The sequence below is a fragment of the Tinamus guttatus genome, unplaced genomic scaffold, assembly GCF_059628265.1.
Source record: "Tinamus guttatus ecotype Peru unplaced genomic scaffold, ASM5962826v1 Tinamus_guttatus_pri_ptg000327l, whole genome shotgun sequence".
In the NCBI taxonomy this organism is placed as follows: domain Eukaryota; kingdom Metazoa; phylum Chordata; class Aves; order Tinamiformes; family Tinamidae; genus Tinamus; species Tinamus guttatus.
In genome coordinates, this window is record NW_028288861.1 from 9637758 (window position 1) to 9653973 (window position 16216).

General features: G+C 38.9%; 1 protein-coding gene across 1 annotated transcript in view; it reads right to left on the reverse strand.

The window, feature by feature from the left end:
* Window positions 1-16216, reverse strand: part of SPTLC2 (serine palmitoyltransferase long chain base subunit 2) — a 62344-nt gene that overhangs the window by 34809 nt on the left and 11319 nt on the right. Inside the window, exons 2-6 of the mRNA XM_088529342.1 lie at window positions 15339-15533; window positions 8055-8209; window positions 6829-6977; window positions 6391-6515; window positions 2596-2689 (exon numbers count right to left, since the gene is read on the reverse strand). Coding sequence (XP_088385468.1) covers window positions 2596-2689; window positions 6391-6515; window positions 6829-6977; window positions 8055-8209; window positions 15339-15533 — 718 coding nt within the window. The remainder of the gene's footprint in view (window positions 1-2595; window positions 2690-6390; window positions 6516-6828; window positions 6978-8054; window positions 8210-15338; window positions 15534-16216) is intronic.

The following is a 16216-nucleotide window of genomic DNA, read 5'->3' on the forward strand; positions in this document are numbered from 1 at the left end:
GCTGAGCAAGAGACAGATAAAAACGCGAGGGTAGAATATGGAGCATAAACAACCTTGAAAAAATGATTGGTAGACAAGAGTAATCCTGCCAGCAAAAGGAACTGAAAAACAGGTCAGTCAGGAGACTGTTAGAAAACAGTCAATGCACAGGAAAAGCCAAAGATGGAGAAGTCAGCAGAGTATCTGTCTCCAACCTACTTCTCAAGGACAAAAGGGCAGTTGAGAGCAGAGCACTGGGATAGATTCTTCTGCTCTGATCTGTCATGAAAGAGGAAAAGACTAGGGGCTAGACCCGGCCTTAACAGCACAGATAAAGTGCAGAATGAGGTAGGGATAAACAAACAAATATGGAGCAAGAAATTAAGAGGCTTTTTCATTTTGTTCCATGGTTTCTAGAAGTCAGAATGTAAAAGAAGCCATCAACACATCAGGAAAATAAAATGAATTAAAGCAGCACTGAGTAAAACAAGAGTAGAACCCAGGATATGTATGTAACTCAAGGACTGTACATCATTTTAATTTGCCAAATTTATAGTCTTCATTTTGCCTTCTTCTGTCTCTTTTTAAAAATTCTTACCTGACACGTGGTTTTATGAGATTTTCACAGTACCCCAACCTTACATTGCTATTTTGTATCCCACTCTGCAGAACCTGTACTTGTACTGCTCCACAGTACAAGAGGGATGTGGAGTTACTGGAGAGAGTCCAGCGCAGGGCCACAAGGATGATCAGGGGCCTGGAACATCTGCCCTATGAGGAGAGGCTGAGGGAGCTGGGCCTGTTCAGCCTGAAGAAGATAAGGCTGAGAGGAGACCTGATCAGTGTCTATAAGAACCTCAAGGGAGGCAGTGAGGAGGATGGTGCTGGCCTCTTTTCACTGGTGGCCACCGACAGAACTAGAGGAAATGGCCACAAACTGAAGCATGAAAAATTCCACAGGAACTTAAGGAAAAAATTCTTAACCGTGAGGGTGATAGAACCCTGGAACAGGCTGCCCAGAGAGGTTGTGGAGTCTCCTTGTCTGGAGATCTTCAAAACCTGGTTGGATGCAGTCCTGTGCCACGTGCTCTAGGTGTCCCTGCGTGTGCAGGGGGTTGGACTAGATGATTTCTAGAGGTCCCTTCCAACCTTAACGATTCTATGAACTTCTGTCTCACACATTATACCAGAATTTCTGAGCCCTTCAGACCATAACCAGAACTGTATGTACTACCATTACTCTTGCAATGAATTTAATATGTTGAAACTCTTCCAACTGTAGATATCAGCAAAGTGAACAAAAGCACCATCATATAAAGATAAATTATCACATATCAGCCATTTCAGCAGCAGTAAAAGCATCTTTAATAGTGCCATTATAATAATTACAGGGGACTATTCCACAGCTGCCTTATTTCAGCCACTGGGTTTCTAGTTCCACCACTCCCCTCCCATTCTCTCCCTAAAGAGCAAACTCAGATTTTCATTGCTGATGCCAGTGTTCTCTTAAATGCTGGAATTGGATGTGTCGTTCAGAAGTGTGCTTATACAAACGCAGACACTGAATAGAGAGCTTTTGTGATTTGGGCCGTCAATGAAGACGTGCTGCAATCAAGATGGATGAAGAACAATAACAACAACAAAACGTTACCACTAAACATTACAATTCTTTCCAAGAAAACTACCCAGAGAACAAGAAAAAGAAGATGCAAAAGAAACAAAAGCAACAGCGGATCCACTATCCAGGAGGACAAGGAAAGGAAAAGAACTGCAGTCACCCAAAGTTTGCTGTCATCATCATAGACCCATCTCAAAGAGCAAGAGAGTCATTATGACCTCTAAGAGTAACACTGCAAAAAGAGTACCTAGGAACAGCTGAAGAATGGAAGCAGTGCCTTTACTAATTAAGGATAACCAGATACCTCTTTCAACAAGGATACAAAAAGAAACTTAACATTTTTATTTGAAGATGATTCTAAACACCTTCACTGGAGGAAGCTAAAACTACTAAACTGACAATTCCAAGCATTTCTTTTCAAAGAATGCTAAACAAGTCAGTCAAGGAAATTCATCTACGCTGTGTGTTCTCAAGTCCCCTTTGTACTACACCATAGCAATACTGGTACCAATGGATGTCTAGCACAGCTATGACATCCACATTTACATTTTTGTTAATATAGGATCGTACCATCCTTTGGTCCTAAACTTGGCCCCCAAATTGATCTAGACCACTACAGGCTGCATTACTTCTTGACATGGCTTGTTACAAGAGCCAAATGGTGCTGAGCTATCCAAGTAGTGCAAAGTCATGTTAGAACATGTTAGGGACTAGTGTCCCTAAACCTCTCAGAGAAGTAGGTTCTTCTTTCACATGCAGAAATGTAAGACAGCATAGCAGCAGGATAAAAGTATTATTAGTTAAGAATGAACACACTAAATGGTCTCCAGCCCAATGTTTGCTACTACATTAACTTCTGGGTAGCAACAGTATTCTGACCCTTTGGGTAGCCAGCAACTTATCTCCCTAAAAGAAGTTGGATTTCCAGCTATCAGAAGATAGAAGAGACTGTATCTACAGTACCTATGGAAAGGCCAAGTCCCCCATCTTATACTTACTGTTGTGCTTAAAGATGCGAATAGTTGCTCCCGACAGCCTTGCGCCAAGCACTAGTGACGCATGATTCAGTTCATCACTCAAAATCAGACAGCCCTGAATTAGAAGAGGGAAGAGAAAGATAATGAAAAGGTTACATACATTTTATAGCCAAGCATACAATACTTTTCAGCTACACACTGGATGTATTCTACATCCCTTTCTTGGGAAATGTGGGTTTTACCCAGAAATTGCACCACATCTGAAGTAGTTCAAATAGTGTTAGATGAAAAAACCACACTGCTCATTTCAGAGACTTGGGTGAAATAAGCATGGACGTCCCCAACCAGTATTTGTTCTTTGGAACTTCTAAAGAAAGAGGGATAAGTGTAGCATAGAGCAGTATATTTCTTCTCAAATGCTGTTAGACACTAGTAAATCAAAAGCTGAACTTAATAATCTAGTATTGGTAGTTCTCTTAAATGGTAGAAAGTAGGAAAAGACAGACAAAATAACCTGACAGAAAACAAAAAACGGCACCCATTGCTAAAATAAAATCACTGTGTAATAAGAACGAGCGCTTGGCAGAGAGAATTTAAGAATAAAATAATAAGCAGCATATTTTCACCTTCCTATAACAGGAGAGACCTTCCATTAGACAAAATAAATGAGTTCAAAACTGAAGAGAAGGTAAAAAAAATCTAGTACTGCCTGGCTTTGAAGTGAGCAATGGATCACAGAAAACACTTTTCAAGAGTGCAGCAATTGCTGATAATCATTATCTAAAACTAAGGAGCTGCTACGACAACAATAATACTTTGGTTGCATTTGTCAGTTTTCTCAAACTCATGCTTGAGAGAGTAACACTAACTGGAGACCACACTGCCAGTTATCAAAAGAAATATATGCCAGTGAAGACAGGACTTACTGTCTCTTACAAAGCAGACAGGGAAACTGAAGTGAAAACCATGTTTTACTATGAAGTGCTGCACATGAATTGCGTAATTCAGTCCTAAACATTTCATTTCCAGAACTGATTCAATATGGAAGTTCCTTTACTGTTTTCTTATGACCAAGATACTTCAAGCACTGTTGCTCTAAGCCTGCTATCTAACTCTTTAGAACCAGCACTATATTAAAAAGCCTTCTGCTAACGGCTGCACAGAATGTTGCTATTAGATAATTATACCAACCGTATTCATGGCACTTGCTTTGAAAAAGGAAGTCCGAGAAGCTAAAAGCTTATGTCTAAAAAATTATGTCTCTAATCTCCATATTTTAGATTATCTATGATCTACGCTCAGCAGACTTGGCAGTGATTGTACTGTGCAGCCAGGAACTTGCTCTCAACAGTGGGTCTCTCCAGCTAAAAAAAAATGCCAGGTGCAGAAAGACCTGTTTTTAGTGATGCTTTAACAGTGCTGAAATACAACTTGCAGTCTACAACAACTGCACCTGTTTTGTGCATCTGCTTAGTAGAAGCTCCTGCTGACAAGGCACAGTGAACAAAAATCAACTGGGTAACTGATGAAGCGTCTGAATGCTTTTTTTCTGGCAACGCTGACCAGACTATGAGGCAGAGATGGATCGTAGGATAACTAAGTCATAGTTGTTGTCATTAAAGGAGCATTAAGTAGCAACAAGCTAAGTGCCTAAGGATTCTGCAGAACCATAAGGGAGCAGGTAGTCAAGCACTATATATACACACACACACACACGCACACACACACACGTAGGTGTATATATATGTATATAAGTGAATAGCTTTACTAAACTGGCTTGCTTTTAAAGCTAAGTAGCTGTGATGTAAGAAGCCAGATTTGATATAGATAATAAATAGCTTCAAGTCATACCACTGACTATACAAGTAACTCCTTTTGACCAAGTGCGACTGCTCTAACTAACTACATTTGCCAAAACTCCAAAAACGCATGTTCTAAGATGCTTTGTATCTAAAACGTACATAGGACAAGCAGACAGATGCAAACAATTGTAAACTGAGAGCTCCAGAGTTTAATCAAGCAGGAAATCACTAATCTAAAGGCCTCACTGAGGATTCCCTTAAGAAAGCTGAATCCTGGGCGGTGCCAGAATTCTGAACTCGGATTTATGCAAGTCCTTCCTTATTTGTAGATAGAAAAAGATAACTAGTGCAGTAAAAATCAACATCAGGCAACCAGAAACAGCATTTAGTTAGTATCTGCAACTGCAAAACTGTTCCATAACAGCAGCTCTTACCTTCACAAAAAACTTTTTTTTGGGGTATTCACCCCAAATTATAATGGCAATTCCAGTGTTATAAGACAGTAACATATTATTTACTTAAAGTGCAAAAAGTATGCTTATCACTAACAGTTCAGACCTGTTGTAGTCAACCTGAATACGAAAAAAGTTATTACATGTATAAGTTATAGCATATGTTTCCAAATATATGTCTTAAAAATTTACTGTTAAGACACTCAATATATGTAAAAAGATACATTAAAGATAATACAGTGTAATCTATATATACAGAAAAAATGAGTTATTGCACAGGAATGTGCAATTTCTGCTAACTGGAACAGAAAGAACACAGTGAAAAATCTGGTTAACTAGATTTGTGAGTTCAAAATCTCACAGAAATCATGAACTATTTTTTCTGATTAAGAGAGCAAGGGAAAGGTAGGAAGTCAAAGAGCAGAAGTGAATTAGTTACAATAACACAGGTGGTGTTTAAAAACACAGTATGATGGAACTATTTAATTTTAGAAAGAAAATATTTGATGAAGTTAGTTCCTTCCTAGCATCTGATTTGAAAGTATCATTATGAAAAGCATCTGACATATCTAAAGTTTATCAGACCAAGCCGAAACAGGCACAAAGCAGATAGTGCTACTTTGGAGTTTAAAAAAAAAAAAACAAAAAACAAAAACACACCCCCAAAACCCAAGCTATCGGAAGCAGAAAGACCACTTCAGAAGAAGAGGAAAAACAAAGAAAAAACCATTGGGAAGAACAAGGCAACTATTTTATGAAGTGTAAATATAACAAGTAGAAGAAATTAGAAAATGATCTTAGAAGTGTAAAATTAAAATGAATTAAGGGTAAATAACTCAGTACAAGGGAATAACTCCAATATGGTTATACCATGAGACTAAGAGGAAATCATCCTCAAAGACTCACACTATTTCATTCCAAAAAAAGATAACACACACACACATGTATATGTCTGTGTGTGTGTGTGTGTGTGTGTGTGTGTGTGTGTATATATATATATTTAAAATCAGAAGAAGCAAAGACTCCTCCTCCATTTCTTTTTCTGATTACTAAGGTACCAGAGTTTGCATGGTATATTGTTTTATGGTGTACACAGTAGAGATAACCACTCCTTACATTTGACCTTCTGTTTTTCTACTAGGAATTCACTCCTCCAAAGGAAGGTCTTTCCTGACATCCCTCAGTGATAATAAACTTGGTACATATGAAAATGCAATTCAGCTTATCTGCACATCTTACTGAGTTAATTCCTAGTGTCTCTAGAGCATCAAAATACCTTCAGCCAATGAGTCTGTTAATAAGCTCCTATTTCATACAGTAATGAGGGGCCTGAGGAAGCAAGCACTAGTATGCTATGCTCTCCCTGAGAAAAAGGCCAACAGGAGGATGTTGTGTTTCCAAAAGATTTTTGTCCAGGACAGAGATGTATACAGCATATTCACAGTTTCCAGAGTATCTGCAGGGGCTGCCAGTAAAGAAAAGCAGAAACAAACAAGTAGCTTCTGAAAATCCTGCAGGCAAAATCTTCGTTAGATGTATTTTTACAGTGACTTAAGCCATACCTTGCCAACTAAAGCAGGAATGTTCATAGAGTTGGTCGCAAACCCCATCCCATACGCCATTGCAGATTCCACGCCTAGGAACCTGGCGACTAGCTTCTCCAGCTCCTCATGTTTGTCCAAGTTTCCTGCATATTAAACAAACAAGAAATCCAGAGTGAGGGAAAAATGCCCTTATTGCTCTATTCTACAAGATACTCTCAGCAATTAGGCTATTCTTCGTTTCAAGTCCCATAAAAAAATCCGAAAACATAAATGAGTCAAATGCTGCACTGTATAAACTAAATCCAGCAAGTCAATTAATATTCACTCAAGAACAATTTCTTCATTGCTTGGACTAAAGTTCAAAAGCTAGAATAAGTAATGTTTTAAATAAGCCAGAGGTCACGTTACAAACTTGAAGCATTCCTTCTAGGAACATCCAATCCGACTCTGACTCACCCATCTCCTGCCTAGTGCTGCACACCCCAGCACCATACTGGGACAGTACTTCAGCTGCTGCTTCTTGGCAAGGCCCACTATTCTGTGCAAATCCAAGATAGTTGTAGGAACCCATATTGATAACATCCTTTATCACTCTTCCAGTGTACCTGCATTAAGCAAAATAAATACATATATATAATAATTTTTTTTAAAAAGGTTAAGTCACTAGCAATTGTAAAACCAGTTATACAGGATAATTCTTATTTCAGTTTTCTAGAAGATAATACTAAGATGGTAGAAATCAAGAGAAGTAATCATTAGCTTTTTTTGGTAACAATCTTCATTATCAAAGGGAAATAATAAATGAAAGAGGTGTTCTTGCCACTGTCAGGGTCTCAAACTGCAAACAGAAGCAAGTACTTACAAGAGTCTACATTAAAAAGAGCATTTGCTATAATTTAACAATGCTTGAAATTTCTCAAACCATTTGTTGTTTCCCTGGTGCATGTTCCCCCCCTGCACCCCAGAAACACAGCTTTCTTGCCAATTACAAAGTAAGATTTCAAATCAATTAACACGGCAGCCCCTCAAGCAGGATATCCTCAAACTACAGACAGGAAACACATTTGGCACTACTGTGCTAGCAATACGTGACAAGGAGATTTAAGGAAGACGTTTAGCAGAAAAAAAAAAAAAAGAGCTCTTTTTTTTGAATGTGAAAGCCAAGCAGAAACATGCCTTCTTTCACCAAGTAACACGGTGCAAAACTTTTCATCACATGAAACCCTGTGGTGAATCAACCTCAATTTTTAACAACCCATGCGCTTGAATTTCTGTGATTGTCACAGCCCATTTCAATTCTGACTCAAAGCAATCATGCTAACTTCAGTTTCAGGCAACAAAGTTTACTTCAAGCATGGAGATTGATTCTAACGCAGCTCCAAAAGTCACCAAGTATCTACTCCAGGCTCTAGTCAGCTCACACACAAGTACTAATGCTCCTGTAAGAGTCTGTCCAGGAAATATTAACATAGTCAGAAGCATTGAAAATAATATTCAAGGGTTATGTAAAAATAATTAGGGTTAGATATTTTTCAAAACAGCAAAATTCTTCTTTTCATGTCTGTGGAAACTTCAGCCAAAGATGCTTGTCTGAAGTTGTCTCCTTTAATGTCACAGCCTTCAATCTGCTCTTTGATAATCCAAGACAGTTGTTGGAAGCCTGTCTTTCAATATTGACTCACGTGAACGTCCAGTTATAGTCATGGGAAACCCTCTCCATCATGTCCACTTTGGCCCCTGGCACACTGCAAATTGGTCTGTTCCAGCTGTCTCGAATGCGCATGTAGAGGTTTCTGTTGTAGAAATTTTCAAAGTCCTGGTACAACGGGACAAAGTCCTGAAACACAGGAGAAGTACCCAAAGTAAAACAAAGGTATATTTCCAGTTTGCTGTAATACTAGCAGAAGGAGGGTTTTTTTTTTTTTTTTTTTTAATCAATGAATGTAATTTATAGATGAAAAACAAGAAAAAACAATTAAAACCTGAAACCAATTCCACCTTATGTGTTTTCAATCCAATACTAATACAGCTGAAAGTTAATGCTAGCGCAAAACTGCTCAAGAGTTAAACCGCAGCAAAACTCATCACTGGGAACCTATCAGTGTGATGTCTATCTGCCAAATGCCATTTTCAAGTTTTTTCCGAGCTGCAAATCTACCAGGCCCTTAAGGCTTCCTCACTAGCAGGTGTCAATTCCTGACCAGTGTTGAGAACAAACAAAAGCCTACTGAAAAATAGATGGCTTTTTCCTAGTTACTTCTCAGTCAGACCTCAAGTAACTCAAAGAACCAAAAAGCCATCAAACACAAACAAGAAACAAAAATCATGGCACTAGATGCTGCACCAAGTTAGAAAGTCTCAAAAAAGCCTAAAAAACAAGGGAGGGAAATCTGAATGCAATACAGAAGTTAAACTGAAAGCTGTCAGTGATGCAGTGAGGCCTTCTCCAAGCACCAGGCTGCTACTTGGTACTCTTTCTAGTCCTATTATCAGTTTGACAGCTGAGCTAGTCAGGACATTTCTGGGTAGTTGAGGAGAGTATCCATCCAGAAAATGGGCAATAATCCCGTTTGTCAAATGCATGAATGTGCTGTGTCTTTGCAGGAGATCTGTACTCAAACTTCAGAGGCAAAGAGCTAGGAACAAGGGAATGTGCAGCTGCTTTTTAGTATCAGGGAGCATGCACTACTTTACTGAATTATACAAAGAATTTGAAAGTCAAGGTACTCTGCCATTTTTATTCTATACATAAGAAATGCATTTAATATACCAATATTAGTAGTATCATAGAAGTCATCCGTAGAACAAATCTGTACATTCAGAATCTGAATGATTAAGCTCCATTACAGCACCTCTCTTTTCCACCTCTTATCATTGCTCAGGTCCCACAGGATATCTTTGTGTGAGCATTTCCTGAATTCTAGCTTCACTTCCTGCATTTTTGAGGAACACTAAGCGTATGCCTTGAATGGATAACACAAGATTGTCAAACTAACCATGACAGCAAGAATATATGAGCACTTGAGCACCAAGGAACATGTATTTCTGGCCTAGTTATAATGTTCAGAAGTCATGAGATTTCCTTATTACCATTCAATTAGAAGGAAGCTTGACATTCAGCAACAATAAAATGCATAATACATTTGCTACAGTCGCAAAATAGTCTTTTTAATGATCTACAAAGGGAAAAAAAGTAGTATTTATGTCAAAGGTAAGGGCCACTATAGCATTTCCTCCTGTTTTTCCACACAGGCATCAAAACAGGGAAAGGACATTTGATTTTTGGGGATGGGATAAGAATATTTTTCTGAACAAATACTAGGGTATTATTTGTACCACTGAGCCAAAGCTGGCAGCACTTATGCCAGCTGATACTGATTGAAATAAATGGGCACTGACAAGCTTTATGTTACAATGCTCAAATGGAGAAAGAGTATTTTTTCTTTTGCCTTACTAGGTTAACAATTTAGCAACATTGTCTTTTCAGTTTGGAATAAAGGAACTATCTAGGCCACACCTTTACATTCTCTTACCTGAGGTTGCATAGAAAAGATGGAACCCAAACACTGTAACTTCTAAGTAAACATATTTGCACCTAAATTCCCTTCCGATTAGCCTCTGCACAATGAGGTGTCAAAATACACACTGATGCTCTTTTTAACTATTTCATTTTAGCTACTAAAACAAAACAAAGCTAGCCACGGATGTTCTCCAGGCAATCATAAGAATATCCTTTCTCAGCAAAGGAGGACAGCAGGAACAAGACTTCTATGAGCTAAGATGCACTGAAGAGCAGCCTCTTCTCCCATGTGGTTTTATTTGAGTATGCCATGTCCTCTCCAGCGGTGCTCTGTCTAGGAGCTAATACAAAGCTGTGCTCCTCCAACAGTTACTGGTTTCCTGAAGCAGCCAGAGCTCCAGCCTTCCTCAGCTTGAGCATCTCACATTGTGCCAAGCAAAAGGTGGTTACAAGTCAGAATCCCTGACAAGAGGGTTATACTTAAAATGGAAATCTTCATATTGACAGATGCATCTCAGATTTCCATTCACATATGAAAACATATGGTGAGAGGCCTAAGAGTGCTTGTAGTCTCTGTGTAATAATCCACAGCGCAGAACCCAACTCATTATCCGCAAGTTTCTCCCGCTGCATTTTTAAAGGGGCAGGGCAAGTGAAAGTAAAAAAAAAAATCCCTGGCACATGAGAAAAAATCACTGCTTGAGGAATTTGTACTTGTTAAGTCTAATTTGAGTCTACTGAGATATTCCAAACCATTTACAGCTTTTCTTAACCATCCTTGCATGAGGATTCAGCTTTGTGGTAATTTTTCAAGCACATTAGCTCTGTGATCCTGGAAGCTGATGGAGACTTTAGCCAAGGCTCCTAGCTAGGAGAGGAGCCTGGAAATGAGTCATTGTACCAACTCCAGCAGGTAGGCCTGGGCTGCCACAGCCCAGTCACCTCAGATTGCTGATCAGATAAAGCATGTTTGATTTTGAAACACAGGCTGACAAAGCAGGAAGAGGAACAAGCTCAGCTAGTGAGGTACAGATGGTCACCCACAATGCAGTGACACCAGCAAGAACTCACACACATGTATCGTGAGGAACCTTATGAGGCAACAAAGTATATTGAAGTTCAAAGAGATTTAACTGTGAAATAGTTATCATAACAAAAATGGTGTCTTACAGGTTAAGAGGAATTTGAGAAACATTATGGGTAGGGGAATTTTCTTACTATTTCATGTGGAGCCACAGCGCCACGTTGCAAATGCCCTATCTGCAGCACTGTTATGTTTAAATAGAAAAACAATAATAAGCTCTAAAGGCTATCAAATTCACATCCTCTTTCAGAACCAACATTCTTTCTAGCCATAACAGACCAAGAATATCAGCCTTAGACAGAACAGCAGTTTCATTTGGAGAAAATCATTCTGGGAATAAGTCGATTACTTGCAAAGCACTCAACGTGACCATCCAGGCACTTGCAAAGGATACACTGCTTCCAAAAGAGGAAGAAAAAGCAATCTGTTCATCTATCCAAAACCCTGCAAACACAAAGCTAACAAACCTTAAATAGCGTCATTCCTGCTTAAAGCCCAGAAGACACCCCCCACACTAGTAAGATGGTGCCCGATGCTGAAATTAGCACACCAGCCATCTCTTACCAGCCTTAAAGGCATAGAAATTGCAAGGAACAGTGATATAAGGGAAAGAATAAAATTCTCCCTTACAGGAGCTGCACCTTAGTAGCACAGGTGATTTGGGAACCCAAGATTTCATCACATTGTAAATGAATGCTAGCACAACTAGTGAAGGTCATAATGAGCTTCATAACCATTAGCTTAAGGCACAGTGACATGCAAATGCAGTAATTACGCTGCTTGTAGAGCCAAGTTTTTAATAGCATTGCACCTAAGCTAACAAACGGTGCCATGAGCACCAGCAGTGCTTATCTGCAATTCATATAATGCATTCCCTGATAATATAAAACTGATTCTGAATGAAAATCAAATAGACAATTGCAACAAATTTCAAGCTCCTGTAAGGAAGAAGAAAGACTAGTTCAGTGAACTGATTGTTCGCTGCTGTGTGAGTCAGGACAAAAAAGGAGCAAGGACTGCAGGTGATCTTTGTATCCTGAGCAGCCCAATGCTTTCCCAGCTGCTGGCAAGCTTAGCACAAGGCACTCTGTTAACTTCAGTAAGTGTAAATTGATACTGAAGGAACTGAAAATTCTTAATTGTGCCACTTATTCATGTCTAAAAGAGATTAATAATGTTTCACTGAGGGTGTGCTACATAACACTGGTTTCCAGGAAAAGTCCAGTTAGAGATATTTTAAATGAAGCCAAAACTGTCAAAAGACTACTTCCTGGAAATGACTATTAGCACACACTGTCCCTTTTCATTTTTGTGTTCTACTGGTGGCAAATACTGTATTTATCTAGAAACATTAATTCCAGCATGCGGCTCTGCAGTAACTTGCAAGGACTTGACCTGCTGTCAGAGGCAGCTCAGCGTAGCCCTGTTGGAAAGGGTGCTCTTTAAATTCGTTTCGCCACTTTCACTTTCTAGTTCTGCTGCACTAGGACCATGCTGGTAAGTGACAAACAATTTGAAGAAGGGTTTGTTCTACTAAACAATCGCCCTCTAAAACGCGCAAATACCGCTTTTTTTTTTTTTTTTTTTAATATTACAATTTGGACCTAGGTTTAGGCTATGCTTTTGACTGCAATTCCCTTTGGAAACACACCACGTACAATCCACATATTTCAGTTCCATGACTTTAAGCACAAGTGCAGTCAGCCATTTATGAAATACTTGCACTACGCAATTTAGGTTTCTCTCCTCACAAAGCAGGTAGTGGTATATTAATCATACACACAGCTACTCCTAATATCTTCACTTTGGGCTTTCCTCCTAGCAACTTATGAATCACCTGAGAAAGGTAAAGCTACCCCTTTCACTTGGTATTTGAGAAAAATCACAATTATCTAGCTGGCTGTTAAGATTTTGAAGAATAAAAATGTCACACAGAGGTTACAACCTGCCAGAGACTACCCAAGGGCACTGCAGGCCTCCTCTAATTCGCAGGCATTAATAAAACAACTGCAACTTAGGCCTTTTCTACAAACTAGTATCTATAGTATCTACAAACTAGTATCCTCTGTAAAAGATCACCGGGCAGAGCCTAAATGACTAAAATGTGAGCAGAAATACTGTATGTTCAAGACATTATGTGATCACTTTTCTTCCCATATAGAAACAGCTATTCCAGTCTAAGCCCTGGAAACATGATTTAAGGAAATACACTAGCCTGAGATTTCATCAGCACTAAAACTTTTTTAAACAGGATTTCTAATTCTTCATTCTCATGCCATATACTCACCAATCTCTTTCTGATAAGATGCACTTCTTCCTAGATATACCCACAGAAGCTCTACAAACAAACTAAAAACAGAATACAGGAACCTCCCTCCAAGTCACAACCAACACATGCAGACTTAAAGGATTTCAACTCATCTGCAAGTATACCCAGGAGGTATATTTGTTAAACAAATGTCTTTCTGGCAAAGATGCAATACTTAAGTTCATTTATTTTAAATTTTGAAGCTAGTCTTTTTTTAGAAATAAGACTGTCGATAGCTAAACAAGCTCTGTGCTCCAGTTTGCAGTGTGACAATATATGGAGAGTCTAATTTCAAGACTGTGTTTCCAAATGGGGCCTATTGCCTGGAGTCTTTTCTTTAAACACCTTCATGTAAGAGTCGCTGTTTCTTTTCAAAAAAGGACTACCATAAGCAGTCTCACACCTTACCTCAGCAACAGAACAAGTGTTTTTCAAAGGAACCAGCAGAATCTGTGAAACATTGAGTAACAAAAAAAACAGGAACGAGAGTTCAGAGCAATTTGCTGGTTTGCTCCAACGGTTCAGTTACCCATTTTTAAATCCTCATTTCACGTACCAAGAGAATAGGCCAATATTCCACTCTTGATTCTAGAATAATCTCTAGTTTTGGCAGGTTTCTGTGGTGTTCTAATTCTTTTCTATATCCATCTCTATTTCACAGATTGAAAAATACAAGGGGCCAAATACTCAGGTCACAAACCAGAACAGCTCTACTGAAATTAATGAATACAACTGGTCATAATTTAAGTTTTAGCTAGAAATCCCTATTTAGATGTTTTAACTTTTAAGATGGATCCCTTATTTTACTTCCTGATTCCAAAAGCCAGTTTGAAAATAGTGTAAATTTAACTTTCTGTAGTTCTAATTAATATAAAATACCTGTTCAATAAAATCCTATGAAGGTGTTATAACTGTCCACTTGATGGTACTTGCACAAAGACGCTACATTGAAATGATTTTAGCTGCATTATCTGCTAAAATCTGCTGCATTATAGCTAATCTACCATCATTTGACATGCGCTTTAACCAAAGGCTGCCTCCAAAAGCTGTAGTTTTCTCCCCCCAGCTCTTCCCACTCTTGGTTATTTGTTTGCATTCTTGAGCTGCCAACCCTCCACATTCCTTTTTCTGCTACTGCTTGTGTGACTGTATGCAGAAACCAGCAACTGAAAAATAACCAATCTTAAATTTTACAAGTCAGATCAGTTTCCCAGAGTTGCTGGGAAAAACAGAATCAATCAGCAGAAGTAAGGCATTTCAGTCCACTTTGGGAGCAGAGCTCACTGTACTTACACTAAGAGGGCTCACAACAAGAGTTAATAGAGAACAGCTATTGTGCTGCAAGTTGAGAGAGTAGTTTTCTTCACAATAATTCCTGTAGGGAATAAAGACCTCTAAAAATGCATTAAGACGGTTCAAGATCAGGATTATCTATTCAAGAAGACTTCCTGGAGCAAACAAGACTCTTTACCTTATTATTAATTATTCGTAATTAATACCAATGGATCTGGAGCATGTCCAATTACTTACTGGCTAACCTGCCCGTGTCTGGAATGCCCTATGAATTTAAAACATCCAAATACGCTTTGGTTCTCATTTACACACTTTTCTTTGGAACTACACGAGCTAGAGATTTAATAACACGCTTCCAATTCAGAACAGACAAAGCTACCCAAACAGCATTAGACTGCCTCAAACTGCTGTCAAACTCAAACCACATCCTTCAACAAACATTTCTTCTGTGGATGAGGCTGGCTTAGGCACTCTCCCTTTCCCATATGTTCATTACAGCAACTGAGGCTTCTCTCGGTATGTGGATATAACTGTCGATGCAGTCCTGTGGCAAACCTGATCAGGGAACTGCTCTAACTTAATGAAAAGAACAGCTAGTTGTTTAACCACACAGCGGTGCTAATATAACTAATGGGGCAGTCCAAATGCATGGATTTTTTTTTTTTTTTAAAGTTTAATCAACACCCTGCGCTGCAAAGATATATCCAAATTACAGTTTCAGTATCATTTTCCACTGATAGCTTACAGTTCCCAGTGCTTACTTTCTGTTCCTCTCTTTCTGTTGCATTTTGACACTTCTCAATCTTCCACTGCCGCAGGAAATCTCGCAGGTATCCAAAGAGAGTGAGAACACCGTAGCCTACGTAGGTCAGCACGGCAACCAGCATCGGTGTTTCTTCAAAGGCTTCATTGAAAGGCTTTTTGTATAATCCTCCATTCTGCACAATATGATGAATCTAAAGCAAAAGTTTAGAGAGAGACAGTCATAAGATTTTCATTCAAGAAACATGAGATGGACATTTCACAGTAGTCCTTGGTCCACTGTGTCCTATTACAAACTTTAAATTCCCCTGTCTAGTTCAAAGTACTTCTGGCTGGATTCAAGATTTAGGGACAAATACCATTCAGGCTCCATATGCAAGGATGCTGTGAGAAAGGCTCCTCCACAGCTTTCAAAGATGAACATAATCAAAGTCACAGTTACCAGTTCATCGCAGCTTAATCCAACATTTCATTCAAGTTCCTTAGCTAGTCAAGTTATATAGATATCATTGCTAGGGCTAGGCCACCTAAAATGAATAAATTGTCTGCGTCCTTCACTAAGAACCAGGCAGGCAGCAACAACAGAATAGTGAGGCTTCCCGGGCTCACATCAGAAACATAAGAAACAACTGAGGAATAATAAACGATGCCTTATCAGTGAAATTAAAAAGTGGAAAATATCAAAATCTACTCAAGTTTGCTAGAATGTATTACTGCAGCCAAAACAAGTATAATTTACATGTCTCCACAGCTTTAGCCTAAAGATGTTGCCATAAAGACTGCACTCACACATGAGGTGGACGTGATGCCAGACAAAAAAGTCATTGTTTACATCCAGCCTGACCACTGCCTACATGTTTGCACACAGAACAAGCAA